This window comes from Anguilla anguilla, chromosome 10, assembly GCF_013347855.1.
Source record: "Anguilla anguilla isolate fAngAng1 chromosome 10, fAngAng1.pri, whole genome shotgun sequence".
NCBI lineage: Eukaryota > Metazoa > Chordata > Actinopteri > Anguilliformes > Anguillidae > Anguilla > Anguilla anguilla.
Window position 1 is genome coordinate 25794596 of NC_049210.1, and position 20132 is coordinate 25814727.

The window sequence follows — 20132 nt, forward strand, 5'->3', positions numbered from 1 at the left end:
TCGGTTCATCACGGAGGGTTTTTGTACGCCGTCAAGTAGGTGAAAGCATGGTTCCTCAGTGTGTGGCACCAACTGATGGTCTGGGGCTCTTTTGCAGAGTGACTGGCATCCTGAACCAAAAGGGCTACCACAGCATTTTGCAGCGCCATGCAATACCCTCTGGTCAATGCCTAGTTGGTCAGGGGTTCATCCTGCAGCAAGATAATTACCCAGAACCTCCAGGCTATGTTAGAACTATCTTAGAAGGAAAGAAGAAGATGGTAGGCTTCAAATCATAGAATGGCTAGCACAGTCTCTGGACTTATACCCCATCGAGCTGGCTTGGGTTGAACTGGACAGAAGCGTGAAAGCAAAGCAACCTACACGTGCAACACATTTGTGGGAACTTCTGCAACAGTGTTGGGAAGATCTTTACGAACAATATATTATTTCCATTGTAGAACGAATGCCACGAGTTTGTTCAGCTGTTATATCTACAAAAGGTGGCTACTTTGATGAGTCAAAAAATTAGAATAAATTGTGTTAAACAGAACGATGCCATAATTTCTTTTTTTTAATCTCCAATTGTTTATTTGTTCTGTGCTTTAATTTCAGAGTACATTGAGACAACTGCGTAAATTTCAATTAAAACTGGAAAAATGGAGGTGTTCTAAAACCTTTGACCGGTAGTGTACATTCCAATTAATACATTGTGTGGGATGAAGCAGCGTACAATTAAATACATTGGCTATGGAATGTAAACAATCAGCACTTAGTGAACTGTAATTTATCAAGTCATTAAATTTTATATAATTGATTATATAACGCTTTATGTAAGTGATTTTTTAGTTATGATATGATCCTTCATTATGATCTTCCCTGGTGCAAGGAACCCCTCAGATTCACAAAATGGTGGAAGTATCTTGGTGGCGACACCAGGTGTAGTCTTACCTGGTGCTACTGGAATTGGGTTTATTTAATGTTATCTGACTCCAAAATAATGTTTTAACCTTTCCTCAGTAATGAATAGAAGGAGACTGCAAGTGATTTGACAGTAGTTTGTAGGGGAGTGACTACGGGGTGCAGAGTTCTTTGTTTAAATAAGGACCCTGAAACTGCTAGGTGTGCAGCTGTAACAGTCAAAGGAATGCCAGATTAAAGTGAATGCAGTTTATTGTACTGTGTGTTCAATAATGACAGTAGACAGTTGTGCAAAAGTGTGTGTGTGTAGTGAGATGGCTGTACATGAATGAGTGTAGGAGGTCATATTCACAGCCCCCCCCCCCATGTTTTTTTGTAGTTTATTGCCAAAAACAGTAGGAAAGCAGGATTGAAAGAGTTGTGATTTTGTCATGTTTTTAATACACTTATTTTCTCTATGCTTTCATATCAATTGGTAAGAGTAAAGAAACCTTTTTCAGCCAATCGTGATTTTTTTGTAGGTTTTACGCAATGTGTTGGCCAGTTTAGCACATGTGTGGTTGAAACCTGGTTTTACTCTTCTACACTGTTCTATATGTACATGTTCAAAGTACATTCTATATGTAGTGTTATGACCTGGTCTAAGGTCAGACCATGACAAGATGTGTGATAAGGCAAATGCGTGGGGAATGAGTATGGGAAATGTATTGCAGTCAGATGATCCGGACAGGTCCTTATCTGCCTGTCCAGAACTAACTGTAGGTACCATGGACTGCAAAAGACAGTCCACAAAGCTACAAAGCCAATGTGTTAAGAGTGTCACCCAAGGGGTGACACATTTATCCATACCTCCTACTACAGGCTTCCAGTTACAGTATTGGCCTACTGTAAATTTTAAACACGCGACCCTCCATAAAACAGAGGTCGCCTTTGTTTCACTCTCTCTGTTCCATTTTGCTCTCTCCTGGGACTCGCCACCTTCTCCCGAGTTGCTTGCCCCCAACTCTCTCCCTCTTGTGTGCAACACACTGGGAAGATTTTGCGAGGCTTCTGCAATCAAGCAACACAAGCACGGATTTAGACCTACCCTAGGCTATTGGCTGCAGTAGACAAGATGCCCCAGAGGCTAAGTGGCCGAAGAAGTACCATGGACAGCCACGCACCAATAGCTACAGATCCTGCAGTTCCAGTTAGCCAAACGAAGCAAGCGACCTGCGACAAGGATCAAGATTCATGTCTTGGAACTGAAGAAAAAGGGTGAACGGCTCCCCCATTTCCTCACTGAACTCCTACACTGGAAACCAGAAAGCATTCTGAAAACTGAACTAATCCAAAGGACAAAGTAAGGCTGTAACACCGGTCATATAGTTTAACATCGTAGCGCTTCGGACTGCATATGCATAACTGTGTTAATGGTTATTTTAACTTTACATGTTTTACCATTTTATTTAGGCTCTAAGCCATCCACCGCGCTGCTTTATTTTTAAAAAACATCACACACAGAACAGTTATGGTCTATTTTAAATACTAAACTATGACTAAAACTAGTCATAGCACGGCATGCTGATCTCGATAAACGCACACCGATAACCATACTGTTATACTTCATCTGTTTGGGATGTGCCATTGTTTAACCACTAGCTTCAGGTAGTTTCAAAAAACCCCCCATTCATACACGTTGCGCAACCCCACATGCAGGAAAACATACCAGTCTCCTCACATACTTGCATGCATGCGCGCCCAGTGCTAACACCCACATAAACATATGTGTATGCGCACTCACACATAGTTTGTTGTACATTATAGTATTGAATGGTGCCTTGCCCCTTTTGGTGCTTTGTGTTCAATAAACTTATTATATTTCCCTGGTTGTCAGCCACTGCTAATCAAATTAACTCACTAGAATACCTACACCTCTTAGCTGAATCATTTATATTAATTTGGTATTAGCTGAATGTATAATATGATTTGGTTAAGACAAACTATTACTGTGTAATTTTAGTAATTAATGTAATTATTAATTGAGATAGCCAATTTATAGTTTCTATATTTCTTTTTTATGAGACTGATTACTACATTCTGGTGCCACCTGTGAGGATATAGATATCTTCGACATTTTGGTGCCCCGTATGAGAATTAGAGGTATGTCCCCAACATACCTAAAATCTGACTAATCTTCGAAGATTTATTGAGCATGGGACAGCTTAAAACAATGAGCTTCAAGGCAGTTATTCTGCTGTCTGAGAACCAATTGTCCAAATAGCGTACCCCCAACAGAGGGTTCCACCCAGCTTTACCTTCAAAAATAATAAAACAAAAAATAACAAAGTAAAATAACAAAGTAGTGCCCTAATAGAAGGATTTATAGTCCAGCTGGGAACAAACTAACTAACCAGAGCACTATACGGTGTAAAGTAGAGGTGTGTTGTTTGCGAACGATTCGTTCTTTTTGAACTCATTTTTTGGTGAACAAATTGTATAGACTCACCTCCAAATAAATATTTGTTCATTTTTCATCACCTGTAAGTTGTGAACTTACCATTCGCTGAAGCTGCAGCTACTCCTATTTAACTATTTTTGCCATTGGGCTGTGAACTAGCAATTATCCAACAACAACATTGATCCGCCTGAACGGGCTGTGCTCTCCAAGCCCCTCCCATATGTGCACTCAAAAGCAATGGTCCTATAAACTGAAAGCAGCGGCAATGTTGAAGAACAAATATGTGAAGGGTCTGGATCAGCAATGAGCTACCTACGCAGCTGCTGGATCCCTACCACTCCCCCTCACCCAAACATCTTCATATTGCAATGACAAACACTTCCAGGCGTGAAATTGAAAGGAATTGACTTATAACTTAACCCAGCTCTTTGACTGCATGACATAATGTAGCCAAATTAAAATGCAAATAAAAGAGTATGTTTTCAGTATGCATTTCCTAATGGATTCTGTACAAATAAAGTTATGTATTCATTAGAAATTGTCCCACGCTGCTAAATATTGTGCTCTTCTAATAAAATAGCACATAGATTATATCTGGAAATTAAACATCGACTGTTATGTATGTAATTACATTGTGTATGCCAGTTACCTTTCTAGACTTACCGTACGTGCTGCATTGCTTCTTGGGGAGTTTGTTGTACTTCTGTGTTGATTAAATGAACGAAGTAAAAAGCAGTCATACTTACCAGCACTCTCTGTTTCATCTTTGTAATTATTATCCCGATGGAATTAAGAAGTTCCTAATATATAACATTGATGGCTCCAATGGCTCGCACACGTCCTCAGAATGGTCCAGGACCGCATTCCCAAAGTAACCTTGAGATGGACCCTACCTGGAAAGAGGAAACAAGGGAGGCCAAAAACAACCTGGTGGAAAACTGTGACCTCGGAACTGAAAAAGGCTAACCTAATTTGGGGCGAGGCACAACATGCTGCACAGGATAGGACCAGATGGAAGCAGATAGTCGCAGTCTTATGTTCCACAGGGAACAAAGAGGATTGAGTAAGTAAGTAGATTATATAGTTATAATCAATTCTTTGTTGGTTGCAAACAATTTTGCAACTTGCATAACCTAATTTGTGCACCTTTTATTTTTAAATGCACGCTAAATGGTGCACAATCATCTGTGAAAAGCCTAACAACGGTGCATGCTATGTAGGAATTCACCAATAAAGGAACAGTAGGTTACTTATTTCTGAGCAGTTATTCACTGAACCAGTTTGAGAATGAGTTTGCATGACCGAGTTGGATTCTTCCTTCAGCCACTGCATGCCTCTTGTCACTAAACACTGAAGACAATAATGCATCAAAATGTAAGCAACTGGCACATGGCTACAGGATTGTAGGCTTTGTTGATACTATTTATCTCATAAAATAAATTACAAGAATCGCTTCTGTACTACTGTGCTGGAGCGGAAGCCCGTCAGACCGGTCTTTCGTTTGTTTCCTTCAATTCGTTAAAAGTTCAAAAGACACAACTGAACGAGATGAACTGAATGTACTGAATGACTCAAATAACTCAAATGAACAAAATGTACTGAATGTACTGAATGACTCAAATGAAAAAAGAATGTACTGAATGACTCAAATGACTCAAATGAACAAAATCCACTGAATGACTCAATGACTCAAATGAACAAAATATACTGAATGTACTGAAAAACTCAAATGACCGAAATGAATTGATTGTGCTGAATGTACTGAATGACTCAGATGAACTGAAAGATTAAATTGGTACGAAAACTCAAAAAGTAGCCTACTGAACAATTGATATAATATATGAATACTGTATCTACTATTTAGTGCCGCCCACTTTCCCAAAGTCCGCAGCAAGATTGAGACTGATACTGCAGAATCAATGTTGTTACAATTGATAAAAATGTTTAAGTAAGGGGCCTCCAGTGGCATAGCCCATAGAGCGCTTTCCACATGCTCATTGCGAGCTGCGATGTCTGCGGTTCGGGTCCGACCGCCAACCCTTGTCGCATGTCTCTCCCTCTCCCTCTCTCTCCTCCTAGTTATTCCTGTCTCTCTACACTATTCTGTGTAATAAAGCTGAAAAAAAGCCCCAAAAATTTTTTTTTTTTGTAAATGTTCAAGTATAGTCGTAAACTATTCTTAGCAGTAGCTTCTGTTAAAGGAATCATTGAGCTAAGGGTGAATTCACACCATGCGAGAGTTGGCTGAGTGTGGGAAAGAAATTGTTGCACTGACTGGAGCTAGTAACTTCACTGATTAAAAGGCGTACATTTTAATAAAGTGGCATCTTGACCTAGTACATTACATTTATTTGGCAGACGCTTTTATCCAAAGCAACGTACAAAAAGTGCATTTCATGGTCATAGACAACTACTAAACACAGGTTCAGTAAGATACAATACTTATTTTGTACAGCTATTTCTAGCCAAGAACACAGTTTAGTTCACACAGTGAACACTATTCAGACCTAACCTCTGCAAAGCCAACTAGGCAGAAGAATAAGCTACAGTATTAGGACAAATACAAATTACCAAAGTGCTGGGATGGGGCAACATGTAACAAGTGGCAAGGGTCAGGGCTTTGAACCGGATCCTGGCAGCGACCGGTAGCCAGTGGAGTGATCGCAGCAGAGGAGTGACGTGGGAGAATTTGGGAAGGTTGTAGACGAGTCGGGCAGCGGCATTCTGAATCATCTGTAGTGGCTGTATGGCACAAGCTGGCAGGCTTGCAAGGAGAGAGTTGCAGTAATCAAGGCGACAGGTCACCGTAGCCTGGACGAGCAGCTGGGTGGAGTGCGTCGTCAGGTATGGTCGAATCCTTCTGATGTTGTACAGAAGGAATCTGCAGGACCGTGATGTTGCCTTGATGTGCTCCTTGAGGTCCAGTTGGTCATCCAGGACCACCCCCAAGCTCTTTGCAGAGTGAGAGGCAGTCACTGTGGTGCCATCAACCATGATTGAGAGCTCACATAGTGGGGAGGTCTTGTATGGGAAGAACAGCAGCTCACTTTTGTTGAGGTTGAGCTTCAGGTGGTGGCTGGCCATCCAGGTAGATGTCAGCCAGGCAGGAAGATATCTTATCATCAACCTGTGAGGCAGAGGGGTGGGAAAGAAAAGAACAGTTGCGTATCATCTGCATAATAATGGTAGGAGAAGCCGTGTGAATTAATAACTGAACCAAGATGGTGTGGTGTATATGGAGAAAAGCAGAGGACTCAGTACAGATCCCTGCGGTACTCCCGTAACAAGGGGATGAGAAGCAGAGGCAGATCCCCATCCAGGAGACCTGGTAGGACCTATCTGCAAGATAGGAAGCGAACCAAGACAGGGCGGTCCTGGCAATGCCCATGTCAGCCAAGGTGGAGAAGAATATTTTGTGGTTGACTGTGTCGAATGCTGCAGACAGGTCAAGGAGGATCAGGACAGAGGAGAGGCCTGAGGCTCTTGCAGTGGCGAGTGCCTCCGTCACAGCCAGGAGGGCAGTCTCTGTTGAGTGCCCGGATCGGAAGCCAGACTGATGAGGGTCTAGTAGGTCGTTCTGATGGAGAAAAGAGGTTAGTTGTTTAAGCACTGCTCGCTCAAGGGTTTTGGAAAGAAAAGGTAGAAGCGATACGGGTCGATAATTCATTACATCAGAGGGGTCTGAGGTGGATTTCTTGAGGAGTGGGGTAACATGAGCCATCTTGAAATCAGAGGGAACATGACCAGAGGCAAGGGAGGAATTAACAATGGAGGACAGGTAGGGAAGGATCTCGCTGGAAATGGATTGGAGGACTGTAGATGGGATGGGTTCAAGTGGACAGGCGGTTGCACGATGAGAAGTGATGAGTTGCAGTACATCGGAGTCCTCCAGCATCTCGAAGGAGGTCAGTGTGGCCGTGGGTTTGTCCCAGGGGTTGGGGGGTTCACTGGATGGGCAAAGGAGCTCCGGATTGCAGCCACCTTTCCTTCAAAGGCGGCCAGAAAGTCATCTGCAGAAAGGGAAGAGGGAGATGGGGGTGGAGAAGGAATGAGGAGGGAAGATAAGGTGGAGAATAGTTTGCGTGGGTTAGAGACAAATGCACTGATCTATGATTGGAAAAATGAGGCTTTAGCTGATGTGAGGGCAGATGTGAAAGTTGCCAGCAGGGTGTGATATGCGGTCAGGTCATCAGAGAATGGGATTTCCTCCACTTCCTCTCTGCAGGCCGCAGTGATGTTCTGTTGGAGTGTAGTGACTCAGTAAGCCATGGGCAGGGGGGTGAGGAGCGGGCTGGTTTGGACACGAGGACAAAGTGAGTCAAGGGACTGGGAGAGGCAGGAGTTGAAGGTGGAGGTAGCAAGGTCAACTGGCAGAGTTAGAGAAAGAAGCAGGAGGGGGAAGTGTAGAGAGAGCAGTGGAGATGAGGGAGGAATGTGACAGAGTAGAGAGATTTCTCTTGAAAGTTACTGTGGGTGAGCAGTTAAAAGAATTGTGGGGGAGTAAGTAGGAGAGGGAGAAAGAAAGAAATAAGTGGTTTGAGACATGGAGGGATGTCACCATAAGTTGGGGAATGGAGCAGCTTCTGGTGAATACAAGGTCTTGTTGGTTACCAGCCTTGTGTGGGGGGGGAGAAGAAGACTGGTATAGGGCAAAAGACTGGAGGAGTGAGGCAACCCTGGATAGTTGGGAGGTCTCTGGTGGGAGGTTGAAGTCTCCCAGTAGAATAGCAGGAGTGCCATCCTCAGGGAGGGAGCGTAGGAGAGTGTCCAGCTCATCTAGGAAGCAGCCAAGTGGACCTGGAGGACGGTACAGAACAATAATGTGAAGTTTTGAGGGATGGATTACAGTAATTGCATGGAATTCAAAGGAGAAGGAAATAAGATTAAGACTGGGGAGGACACAGAACTTCCAGGACAAGGAAATGAGCAAACCAGTGCCCCCGCCTCGGCCAGAGGCCCTGGGGGTGTGCAAGGAGTAGTAGCACTGCCCCCTGCAGTTGCTTATGTCAATATTCATCTCTCCTAAAATTTTGAGCGCAGACTCACATAAAGCCTCAATGGGCTAGAAATCGTAAGAATCGCTCTTGAATGTTTCCTCCAGTTGACACATAATGTAAAATGAATGTGAGCTGAACTACGTGTGCAACATCTGGGATTGAATCGATGCTAATAGAAAAGTATTTGGCCATTTTGACTTCACTGACGATCTCTGACAGAACTCGATCACCCATGAGCTCAATAAACTCCTTACATGTTTTAGGTGAAAGACATGAAGGGGTGCCTGATCCTGCATTTCCAAATTTCTGTATGTGCGCCTTCAAAAATGGGCCAAACTCACTTATTACCTCTAGAATGTCAATGTAGTTGCCGTTATCAGGCCTGCCAAATATGTCACGGGAGCCTCGGATAGCCAGTCCCCTCTTGACCAAAAACTTCACAGCCGCCACCACTCTTCTCAAAACGTTGGTCCAGTAGACACACTCTGACTCAAACTGTTTTTGCAGTTCTGTATCTAGTCTTCCGCTGTCTGATGCTAGTGTAATGTAGGTCAGTATCGTTTTCCTGTGGTGTTCGCTATTTTCATGCTCTCCTATGCGCTCAGCAACATATTTCCAGTCGCAAAGCCAGTTTCGAAGATGGACTGACAGTTACCAATGGTAACTTACCATCATTGAAGATGCGGCATGCAAAACAAAACACACGGGAATATAAGAGCCATTGCCTTGATATGTACTCACCATTTACGAGCTTGCGTTTGAAGTGAAATTTGGAGAAAAAACGTCTCTGCTGTTTGTATACTTGTTCTGAAGCTTTGATATCCACATCCTTATTCTGGCAGGACTCTGGCCCTTTCTTAGCCCAGTATGCTCGGACTGAATCATCTAACCTTTCCTTTCCCCAGCGAGCAGGATCAGTGCTGTAAGGATCCTCAGTAGCGGTAACGTTAACATTAGTGGCAGCCCGACTTGGTTGCTCGAAGGCCTCTGTGGTCGGGAATGCTCTCTCTCTCCAAAGTCATGCTCTCTGCCTCTTCAACGTTAGCTGCTGCTGACAAGGACGGTGGTCCTGTGCTGATGCTGGTGCTAGCGCTAGCTGTTGAACAAGTCTCCATTTGTCCAACGGTCTCAGACTGTGACAAGAGTGATGGTACTGCTGCATCATCGAGAACAGGTTTAAAAAATTCTGTCAATTTAAATGTCTTTTTTAATGCTTCTTTCTCTCTGCAGCTCTGGCCCTGGGCTGCAGCCCAGCTTAACCCTGCCTAAAGTCCGGCCCTGGGTATAGGACTGAATTGTGCATATACAATCCTCAAATGACAACTAGCGGCAGTGAACAAAAAGTTAATTTACCGTGTTACATTTGTGATGCGTTACATTTATACAAACTCTCCCCTATATCCTAAGTGAAACTAACATGGATGACTTTAGACTGTGCTCAAAATTATCTGACTATTATTAAGTTTCACAGTCTGACCACGAAGTTCATTGAATAACCGTTTATAGATAGTAAATGTGACTCATATACACACAAAAATATTATGTGTAACAAGCATGTCCCTATTTTCAGCTTATCTTTAAAAAATATTTTCCTCTCCTTTCCAGTTAAAACAAGAGCAGCGATAACACTGTTCTACTTCGCTCGTGAGTGCCACAGTTGAAGTGTTAACTGCCAGATATGGTTTTGAGTGCTCACATTTGCCATCTGGTGGTGGTTTTGCGAACAAAAGTAGTTCCTGTAGAAATACTAAGAAAATATGTATAAATGTGCTGCTGCTGGGAAGATCTCTTACAGCAGAAGCGCCAAATGAAACCAGTGACCACTGTACAGCCGGAGAGAGAGGACTAGAACGTGAATACTATATTTGGCAAGTGAGTGTTTTATTAATGGTGAAGTATGCACAAATGACTTGAATGACTTGGCCTGCCAGTAAAGGAACACGTAGTGAGTGAGATGTACGGTCCCTCTTGGGTTACAGCCCCGACCAGCGGTTTATAACTCCAAATAAATGTGTTAGCTATACTGCTAGTAGGCTAAAGAAACTGATCCATCAAGAGATCAGTTTAACTAACTTTACACTTACCATCATTCTGCAACATAGCAACAAGTTAAATGTGCATAGTCTATGTAACACAAGAATTGCATTCACGATTTTATGTAATATGTTTAAATTATATCATGTCGCTTGTTAGTTAACTACTACAGCCTAGCCTGCATAGCTAACGTATATACTCTATTACTACCATTACCTCACAATCCGCCTTCCTTTTAACTAAAATCTGTGCATGCATTCTCTCCTGCATTATATACACCCAGTCGATATATGGTCTTGTATAAGGGTACACTGAGATGAACTAGATGTAGCTGACTTCTGTAGCCTTTTGTCCATGCCATTCCTCTAATTTCCAGGCCAGATTTAGCACTCCATGCTAAAGGCTGGTTCATATTTCTCTCCAAGATAGAGGAGCTTTTGTCTCCTGCACGAGTGCTGGTGAACATGTGACTAGACACACACGCAACACAAGTCCCCTTTCATATTCTCTTATTTAGCCATTTAGGATTTTAGTTCAGATGTTTGTTTTAATAGATTTTATGTCATTAAACCTTGTCATTGGTCTGATTATTATTCAGATAAATGCTTGAGCCTACCACCTCAAAGAACTTATGCATGCGGTTATATCATTGGTTATTATTTTAATATTTAATATTGAAATTCATAATCATTATTTAATTTCATGAGATTGATCAATTATGAGACTGATTATAATTTTGCACCATTTGATCACCACATGAGGTAATATATTTATATCTCTTGCATTCCTTGGTGCCTACTTGTTAGATTTGTTCTAATTAACGGACACGTTTTAATTATTTACCCTCACTATTGTACAATTTGTAGGAGTTTTTCCCTACAACAGCGAGCAGAGGGCAAAATAAGAGCCAAGAGCGTGAACGTGTTACAACCCTTCTAGGGGTTAAGGGTGCAATATTTTAAATGATGTTTGATATTTGGCACCAGGAGATGTAAATAAATATATAAGCTTTCTTGTGAGAACAATGAGAGACACACAAGGCGGACTACGGTGAAAGGGATTTTACTGTGTGGGGGGGGGGCTATTTACAAGTATTTACAGACATTTCCAAACATAAAACACGCCAAGACACACGACCGAGACCAGTACAAAAAAAGGGAGTGGTGCCGAAAATAACAAACAAATACCCTAACTACGATTTTGTAATATAACTAACCTATTAACAATGCAGAAAACAAAACTTGTCTAACTAACCTAACTGCGACCCGCAGTCATAAATACAGGGGGCGACACCACCACTAAACTAATGTATTTAGACAGAGCCCTTACCCTACGTGTCAACACGTGTATAGGGGCCCCCGGAACTTACCTAACACTGGTCTCTGAAGCGAAACAGGGAGGACGAAATTTTAGACCACACAACTCTCTCAAATAACACACACAACCTAGCATTTGCCCAAACACACAGCACAAATGAGGAAACGGAAGGCTCCTGCAGGAACGAAATGGGGATATTTTAAATTGAGAGCTGAGGCATGATTGGGGGAGACATGATTGCAGGAGGGAGTTGATTGGCGGATGGGGGGGATGAGCGGGAGAACTCTGATGATGGACAGCGGGGATGACCAATGGGAATAACGAAGGGCGGCACACGGACTCCTGCGGAAATGACAGCAACCGAGAGAGAGCAGAACGAAAGAGGGGAGAAAAACGCACGCCCGCATCCCACACGCGAACATAACAATGCTATTGGTCAAACACAAAATCCAATTAGCAAACAAAGCAGAGGAGCTAGGCCAGAATCAGAATCAAATGCAAGAGCAAGTAGTCAGACATACAAAAATCACAACGCAAACAAATTAGAAGGGTTAAGGAAAGAATTGTAGTCCAAGGGAACAAGTTAGTGGTCAAGTGCAATATTTAATCTGCAAACAAAGTAGAAGGGCTAGAAGGGGAATCTGAATCAAACAAATTGAAGCCACGTTTTCACCGCAGGAACTTTCCCCAGGGACTAGGAACCTTTTGAGGAACTCAGTGCGTTTCCCCTGCAGGGACCAGGGTCTAAATTAAGTTCCGGGGACTTTATTTTACCCCAAAAAAAGTCCCTGCTCAGGGGGTAATACTTTCCAAAAGTACCGGAACTTTTGGGGTGGGGCGCAAGCGCTGAATATTTCTGATTGGTCAACTACTCGCAGTATTTTATTTCAACCGCCATTTTTAAATGTTTGCAGCAGTAAACCGATTTATTTTCATAATAATAACTTGAATTCAAACTTGTATGTTATGCGGCGCAGTAGCCTACTTTTGGTTATAGCCTGCCAACGTCTTGGAACAGATGAGAAATTAAGATTGAGGATTATAATGTGTGCTCTTCTGTTCTTTTCTTGCTTTAGTATTCGTTTTATAAAATTTTAAGCATTCGTGCTGGGACAGCATATTACGTACCAAAACATTCAAACGGTTTAATTCGGTTGCTGAATATTTTCTTCCGGATTCTTTGTTAGCCCGTTATAATTGACTGAAAACGTTTCATACAGTTATGTGAGGTATGCAGTAGTTCTGCGTAATTTACATTGGTGATACAGTAAAAGCAAACTGGAAATCACCTTCCGCAGTTTTTGTCAGGGTGAAATAACAGGTTAATTCTAGTAATCGTCCCTTTTGCTTTTTCAGACTGCCATAATTTTACTCTGCAATTCTTCAATTCCACAAAAAGACCAGGAAGACTATGGACTAATTTATGGTGCATAGTTCGCATCTGGAGGGCACACTTCGCTGCTCCGTTAGCAGTAACTTTGAAGGAAAGGAAACGGTGGCTGTACCACTGCAATATTAATTAAAATTTTCACGCAAGTCCAAGTTTTCATTCTATTTATTCTTGTCATTTTGCGATTAGCCTATATGGAATTGACGATGAGAGTCGAAGTAATCAATTCAACAGCAAATTGTTTACGACGTATGCATGTTTTCTGCTGTTGTTATTTGTGGAATGAAAATGCATTCTGTCACCTGGGATGTCAAGGCATGACAGTGAATGTTCGCATAAAAACATAATGAATGTGTTTGAGAGGATATATAAAACAGTTACAATCTGACTATTGGCCTGTTATATCCTATTTGTTGCATAACAACGGTCCAAGTCGACTACCAACTAGAGTTTTGCTTGACAACAGTAATATAAAATATGCCCAAACGGCCACGGAAGAATATTTCAATTTCAGGTGATTAAGTCGATAAAAATCAATACATACTAAAGTAACCATATATAGTCATTGTTGGTAACCTGTTGTGTAAGTGGAATAAACCCCTCCGGGCTGTCCTGGTTATTAGAAAATAATGTAGGCTACTTTCTCTGGTAGTATGGGGTTACAGAAGAAATCATACGATAGATAGACCGACGACGACGACGCTTTTTCATACGTCAGTTGACTAATTTGCCTAATCTTCGTGGGTCTTTAGACCGCGGTGGAAACGTAGACAACAATGGGCTGAAGGAACCTTTTAGTTCCTTGAAAAGTAGTTCCTGGGACTAAAAGTTCTGGGTACCTTGGGTGGAAACGTGGCTTAAGTCAAATGAAGCAGTCCCTATCCACAACACACCAAGCATGAGTTTGAAGAGCTAGTCTTATAGGGGTCGTAACAATGGACAGATGTTACAACTGTGTCACATGGGGATAGACTTGCTGTTTCCTTATTTAGCAATGCCTTTGTTTAAACAATACAATTCAAACAGATTCTGACTTGGTAACAGGAGATAAATGAATCAAAATAGTTTTTATTTTGGTTTAATGAGCACAAACATGAAAGACCAAATTAAAAAAACTCTTCTGATTCATAAATTTACTTACCTCGGTTTAAACTGTTTTTTTTTGTTGTTTTTTTAAAAATAACCTGCACAGAGTTTCAGAGAGAAGTACTGTAGTACTGCGTGTAGTACTGAACATCAACCAGAACGAACATATTACCATCAAGGATCTGTATGGGGGGCTACCAAGGGTGAGTGAGAAAATAGCATCCAGGAGAATGAGGCTGGCCGGTCACTGCCAGAGACACCGGGAGCTCCCAGCCAGCAAACTGGTGCTGTGGGAGCCAACACACGGGCATCGATCACGAGGGCATCCCACAACAACGTAAGTGGACGTACTAAAAGAAGATGCAGGGGCGGAAAGTACTGGCGAGCTAGCCAGATGCATGGAGGATCGAGATGACTGGAAACGCCACTGGAGGGCTCGTCTGAGGACGACCTAGAGAGAGAGAGCTGAATCTTGGATGTCAGTCAGAAGACAGCACAGCGCAAAAATGCATTTTCATATCTGTTCTTACAAAGCTGTGTGAGAAAATGGGTTTGTTACAATTGTGACTAGTTAAAATTGTGCCGATTCACCTAGTGTTGTCATTATTTCTTAGTTACATTGCATTTAAGCATTATTTCATTGAATTTCTGATGGTACACATTTGAAATAATTTATATTATTTATGGGATTCTTCCAAAATCATTATTTGAAAAAAGTGACAGCCTTAAGCCTGATTTATGCTTGACACATCTGTGAGGGTCCACACGGCCAAAATGATATCGCATCAGCAGACACGAACCTGCAAGAGGCTATTAACCACACGACTGTCACTCACCATGCATATGCAAAATTTCTACCTACACAGACACGCCAACACAGAGATGGCACGTACAAAAGGTAGCACGGTGGTGCAGGGGTGGTATGGTGGAGTTGCTGTGGTGGCACGGTGGTGCAGTGGGTAGCACAGTTGCCTCACAACAAAAAAGTCCTGGGCCTTTCTTTGTGGAGTTTGCTTGTTCTCCCTGTGCCCATGTAGGTTTCCTCTGGGTAGCTCAGTTTCCTACCACAATCCAAAGACATGCAGGTAAGGCTAATTTGAGTGTCTAAATTTTTGCTAAATTCTCATCACATAAAGACAGTCAAGCAATTAACAATTCCTGGCATGAGATATTCCAAACTCTTGGAAAAGTGTGCCGAAAAGCACGGAAAAACCTATGAGACCATTACGTGAAGGTAAAGAAAAAAGTAAAAGGGGACAAACAGAGCTGGCCATATTCATTCATTCATTCAACACAGAGATACAGAGTCTAATTCTCCTACAGATGAGGCTAATTAAGTGCTAGAGTTTTGTGTTTTTAGAGTTTAGACTTTGCTGCAAAGACACAACTACAATAAGCATAAGTGCAGAGCTCTTAAAGGGAATGAAAAGAAGTCATTTGATCGGCTATGAGTGATCCCACCTGCAACACTCCCACCGCTAATATTTTCAACATAATTACCACGTGCTCCTTGCCTCTGGACACAAAAATAGCAACATTCAATAGCCATTCTCAGTGCGCCCATCCAACAATTCCTGAAATTACAGCGCTGAGTAACAAACGAGGGAACTGGGGAAACTTAAATACGCAGGATAACAATACACTGATGGAAATAACACCTGTTTACAGATTACAACAGTCAGTGGGTTCACATGCTGTTTGAAAAAGTCGATTTATTGTATTAGTACGGCTAAAACTGGACTTTTAAAAATCACGTAAACATCGTAGTCCAACTGAAATCGTACGAAGTCAAATTTTTCAAAGTCGGACTAACATACCTAGATAATGCGGTTCAAGGTCGATTTGCTACGGCATGTATGTGCTTCAATCGGACTACAATTGGCCTAGGTGTTCTGCGCATGTTCCGTAATTTACATAGCAACTTTACGCTCACGGTGGCCAAGCGGAATTGATAACGTTTCAGAAAATATATAACTTTAAAAGATTGAATTCAATCTTCTACTGGGACTTTTGCCGTTCATTGAGGGTATGACTGAACATTTCGGTGCCGCTGACTATAATCGAATGTTTTTCACATTTACCATTTGATTGAGCAAATAGCCTACCATTCAAAGTACATTTTCATGGGTTAGTGCTGTCCGATTGTACTTCACATTAACCTTGTACGGCGATCAATAAAGGCTAACAGCACAGTACCACTTAATTATTGTCACTTCTATCACAACTGTAATGAACTAAAAAAAAAGGCGACAAACGACCTTTTCTGTGAGAAATGCATTGTCGAGCTCACGCGCATACACTGCAGGTGACATTCTAAAGCTCCGTTTTGCCCTCCCTAGTAACATGGCAAAAAAAACATTTCTGGACGTACAAGAAGACCAACTTCATGCTATCACAACTAAAGGAGTTAAATATCCTAAAATACATGGATGGAAGAAAAATGCGGAATGACGAACTATTCAAAAAAGTTGCAACAAAATTGGAGGAAGCAGGATTTATAAGAAGCCTTAGTCAGACACACCTCGGTCAATAATTTGATTCTTTCCGAGTCATGTATATTGGGACAACGACAATAATCCAATGAAATCTCATCTTTGGCCAAATCGAGCTATTATTATAGCTCGATGTCAACTGTGCATGTAAACGTCCTGAGTGATTCAGTGATGAGGACAGATAAGTGGGCTCCAGCTGTCACCTCAGGAGAGTCTGGGTGATGAATACTGAATGAGCCCTGGATCCAGGATTTCCTGGGCAGGAATCTAAGAGTGCTTCTCAGGACTGTAACCCTCCCAGTCCACCAGGTACTGGAAGCCCCCATATACTGTACCCAGTGGAAGCTGAGAATGTGATGGACTGTATAGACAGGCTTGACCATCAATCAGCCGGGGAGGAGGAAGAAGTTTGGTGACAGGAGGAATGGTGACTACTGGCTTGAGCCCAACATGTCTCAGTTTACCCACAGCTCAGTATCGCAGCTGAATGTTTCTGCTATATTGTTGTGTTGTGTCAATTTGTTCTTTTTTGTATGGTGTATGATTCAGTATGTCACATTTTATTGGCTGGTGTGTATTGATGGTACCAATTGTGAAAAAATCAATCTATCTCTCTATCTGTCTGTCTGTCTATACATACTCTGTCCTCAGGTATGATTAATGCCTCACTGCTTGAAAATGGGATGGAGGTGACTTGTGAGACCCCTGCACTGCTGAAAGGTCAAAATGTACAGAATGTGTCTGATTGCATTCCCAGCTCCAGATATATCTTAAATGAGGAAGTATTGCTACAAATTGTCCTAACAGTCATAGGATTCCTGGGTAAGTATTATTATGGCATATCACACTTTTCATTAAAACCATAATGTACTGCAAATATTCCACATCGTAATGTAATTTATGATGTGGAAATCAGTCTCAGAGGTTGTGTTAACATAGGATTCTGCATGATTTACACACATAAGAAGAGCCAAAATGCTGGGGAATAAACTGAAATCCAGAATCCTATGTTATTGGTTTAACATCTGTATTATTTATTGATCTTAATATTTACTCAGCTGTTGTTCAATATCAGTGTTATTTGGCTAACAAAACTAATGACAGAGTTGGGAGAGCGTGAGCCCCCAATTTATGACATTATTTGTGATAAGTAGCTCAGCAGACCTGGAAAAATACGAACTAACCCTTTAAGAAATGCATGTGGATTACAGTTATCTTTATCTGACATTTTACAGCATGATCAAGGTTTACCATTTAGTACAATTTATAGTATAAATAAATAAAAAACAATTGTTGAGATAAATGGCGTGGTGGCCCAATTCAACGTATAACAGGATGGCACCATCAGAAATCCAACATAAATCTATTTTAAAAGCACTTTATGTGCTTCAGGTAATCACTCATTTGATGGGCATCCGACGAGCCTTCATTTACAAAATTATCAGCAATCTCTTTCAATTTCAGCTTCCGAGCTCTGACTCTCTTGAGAGAAAGTAGCCTATAGCCAGCCCATTCAGTCTCTCCTGTCCGACACTTCTCATTGGGTAGTTCTTGATTAATTTAAATTAAATTTAAAAAATTAATTAATTTAAACAGCGCAGTACTGTCACTACAGTGAGAGGCAATGTCATAACCACAGTACCCTGCACCCCTCATCAAAAGTTACCGGATGAAGCACAAGAAGCATTTTCACACTTTAAGAGACTGAGGTGTGTGTTGACAATCTCAGTTTTAAAACCTGCCTTGAATGGCAGCAGACAAGCAAGGAAGTTTGTTGAGATATCTGTGGTCAGACAGACTTTTTGACATTGAGTTGGAGGATTGGTGATTGATTTTTAAAAAAGCCATTCAACCCTTTCTCTCCTGGTCCGTTTTATCTTTTCTCTTCTGAGATCCACCTTTTGTGTTTATAAGGCATTGGATATGCTTAGTTGTAGCTTCCTCTTAGCTCTCTTCCTCAGATAACTAGCTGACCTTAAAATTTGATCGCCAGAACTCAATACTATGTTCCTGCAATAGCGGAAGGCTGCAGTTTCAGGACCGCAGCCACAGTCCTAGGACCACATTTCTAGGACCCTAGTTTAAAGGTTTATTCCACCCAAATGCTACTTTCTGTCCAACTACTTATAGTTTTAAAGGTTTATTCCACCCAAATGCTACTTTCTGGCAAAGGAAAACACAGATGTGACTCAGATGTTTTTTTTTGTATGTATTATTTATTTTTTCATGCAAATTACTATGAGCTTATTAAAAAAACAATTAAAAACAAGACTGTGACAGACATCTTGGCAAACAACAGATGACTGCAATCACACAACAGGACAGGTGATTATAAATGAATGATAACCAGTCAATGAGCTGTGTTCATGGTATGCACCATTTTAGTTGAAAATGCATGACACGTCATGAGAATACTGTGTGAATGCTAAGAAGTGACTCCCTGCAGTACCTTGGAGCAGGTACCGTCTTTCTTCTCAGCTACTTGTGTCTGATCTTTCTGTGAAATCTAGTGTTTTTACCGTTAAACAAATAAAACTTGATTCACATTCAGTACTTGCACTCTGATTGTCGTCCATCTTGTCCATGTGTCCTAGAAATGCGGTCCTTGGTTATCCATGAAAAACTAGTTGGGTCCTAGAAATGCGGTCCTAGGACTGGGGTCCTGAAACTGCAGCCTCTGCTACTGCAGGAACATGCTACTCCGAAAACTAGCCAAAATAGTTATGACAAAAAGATACTTGACATTGGCCAACAGAATACATAGACATATTTCCCAGAAATCTTTGCATATCAAAAAATAACACCAGTATTTTTTAAATTGAATTGTTTAAACAATAAGATTTTTGTAGAATGGGCATATAAGTTAAGTTTGACATAATCACAGACTGTTGTGCAAAGAAAGCGTATTACCCATGATGATTTTGCAATGCCTCCCTTTGCCCCCCCTTAGATCCAGCCCCACTATGAAATGGAACGCTACTGTATGTGCAAACTCAACAATACAACAAACTCTCTTTTAAAATCATAAATATTTTTCTATTGCGGAAATAATGTGTCTTACCGTAACCTGACTGAAAATTAGCAGCTCGGGAGACTCTCTTTGTGGCATAACTTCGACTGATCCGAATTCAGCAACCATAATGACAAGATAGGTTGGCTACAATTTAAATTACATTTCATTTCACCAATAAAAAATCCCTTCTGGGGTTATTTTGAATAAGATAGTGAACCAGCTTTTTTTTTTTTTTTTTTGGTGAAATTTTGCTTTTGAAATTGAGCCCCTCAGGATTCTCTCGAGATGCTGGGAGTTCAACATTTTAGGACACCTAAAAATAAAAAAGTATAAATACATAATAACTGAATAAGTTATAACATGAAAAAGATTTCGCAGCAAGTTTTTCTTGTAAAAAAATGTGTAATAATGCCTTCTATGAGGTCAGATTTATTTTTAATAAAGACCCCATTGATTTCGGTGC

General features: G+C 41.4%; 1 protein-coding gene and 1 long non-coding RNA gene across 2 annotated transcripts in view; one reads left to right on the top strand and one right to left on the bottom strand.

The window, feature by feature from the left end:
• LOC118206898 overlaps window positions 1-20132 on the top strand; it is a 108452-nt gene that overhangs the window by 44827 nt on the left and 43493 nt on the right. The window contains exon 4 of the mRNA XM_035380042.1: window positions 17308-17478. Within this exon, the coding sequence (XP_035235933.1) occupies window positions 17308-17478 (171 nt within the window). The remainder of the gene's footprint in view (window positions 1-17307; window positions 17479-20132) is intronic.
• Window positions 14194-20132, bottom strand: part of LOC118206900 — a 50953-nt gene continuing 45014 nt past the window's right edge. The window contains exons 3-4 of the long non-coding RNA XR_004761270.1: window positions 15001-15225; window positions 14194-14615 (exon numbers count right to left, since the gene is read on the bottom strand). This is a non-coding gene — a long non-coding RNA (uncharacterized LOC118206900). The remainder of the gene's footprint in view (window positions 14616-15000; window positions 15226-20132) is intronic.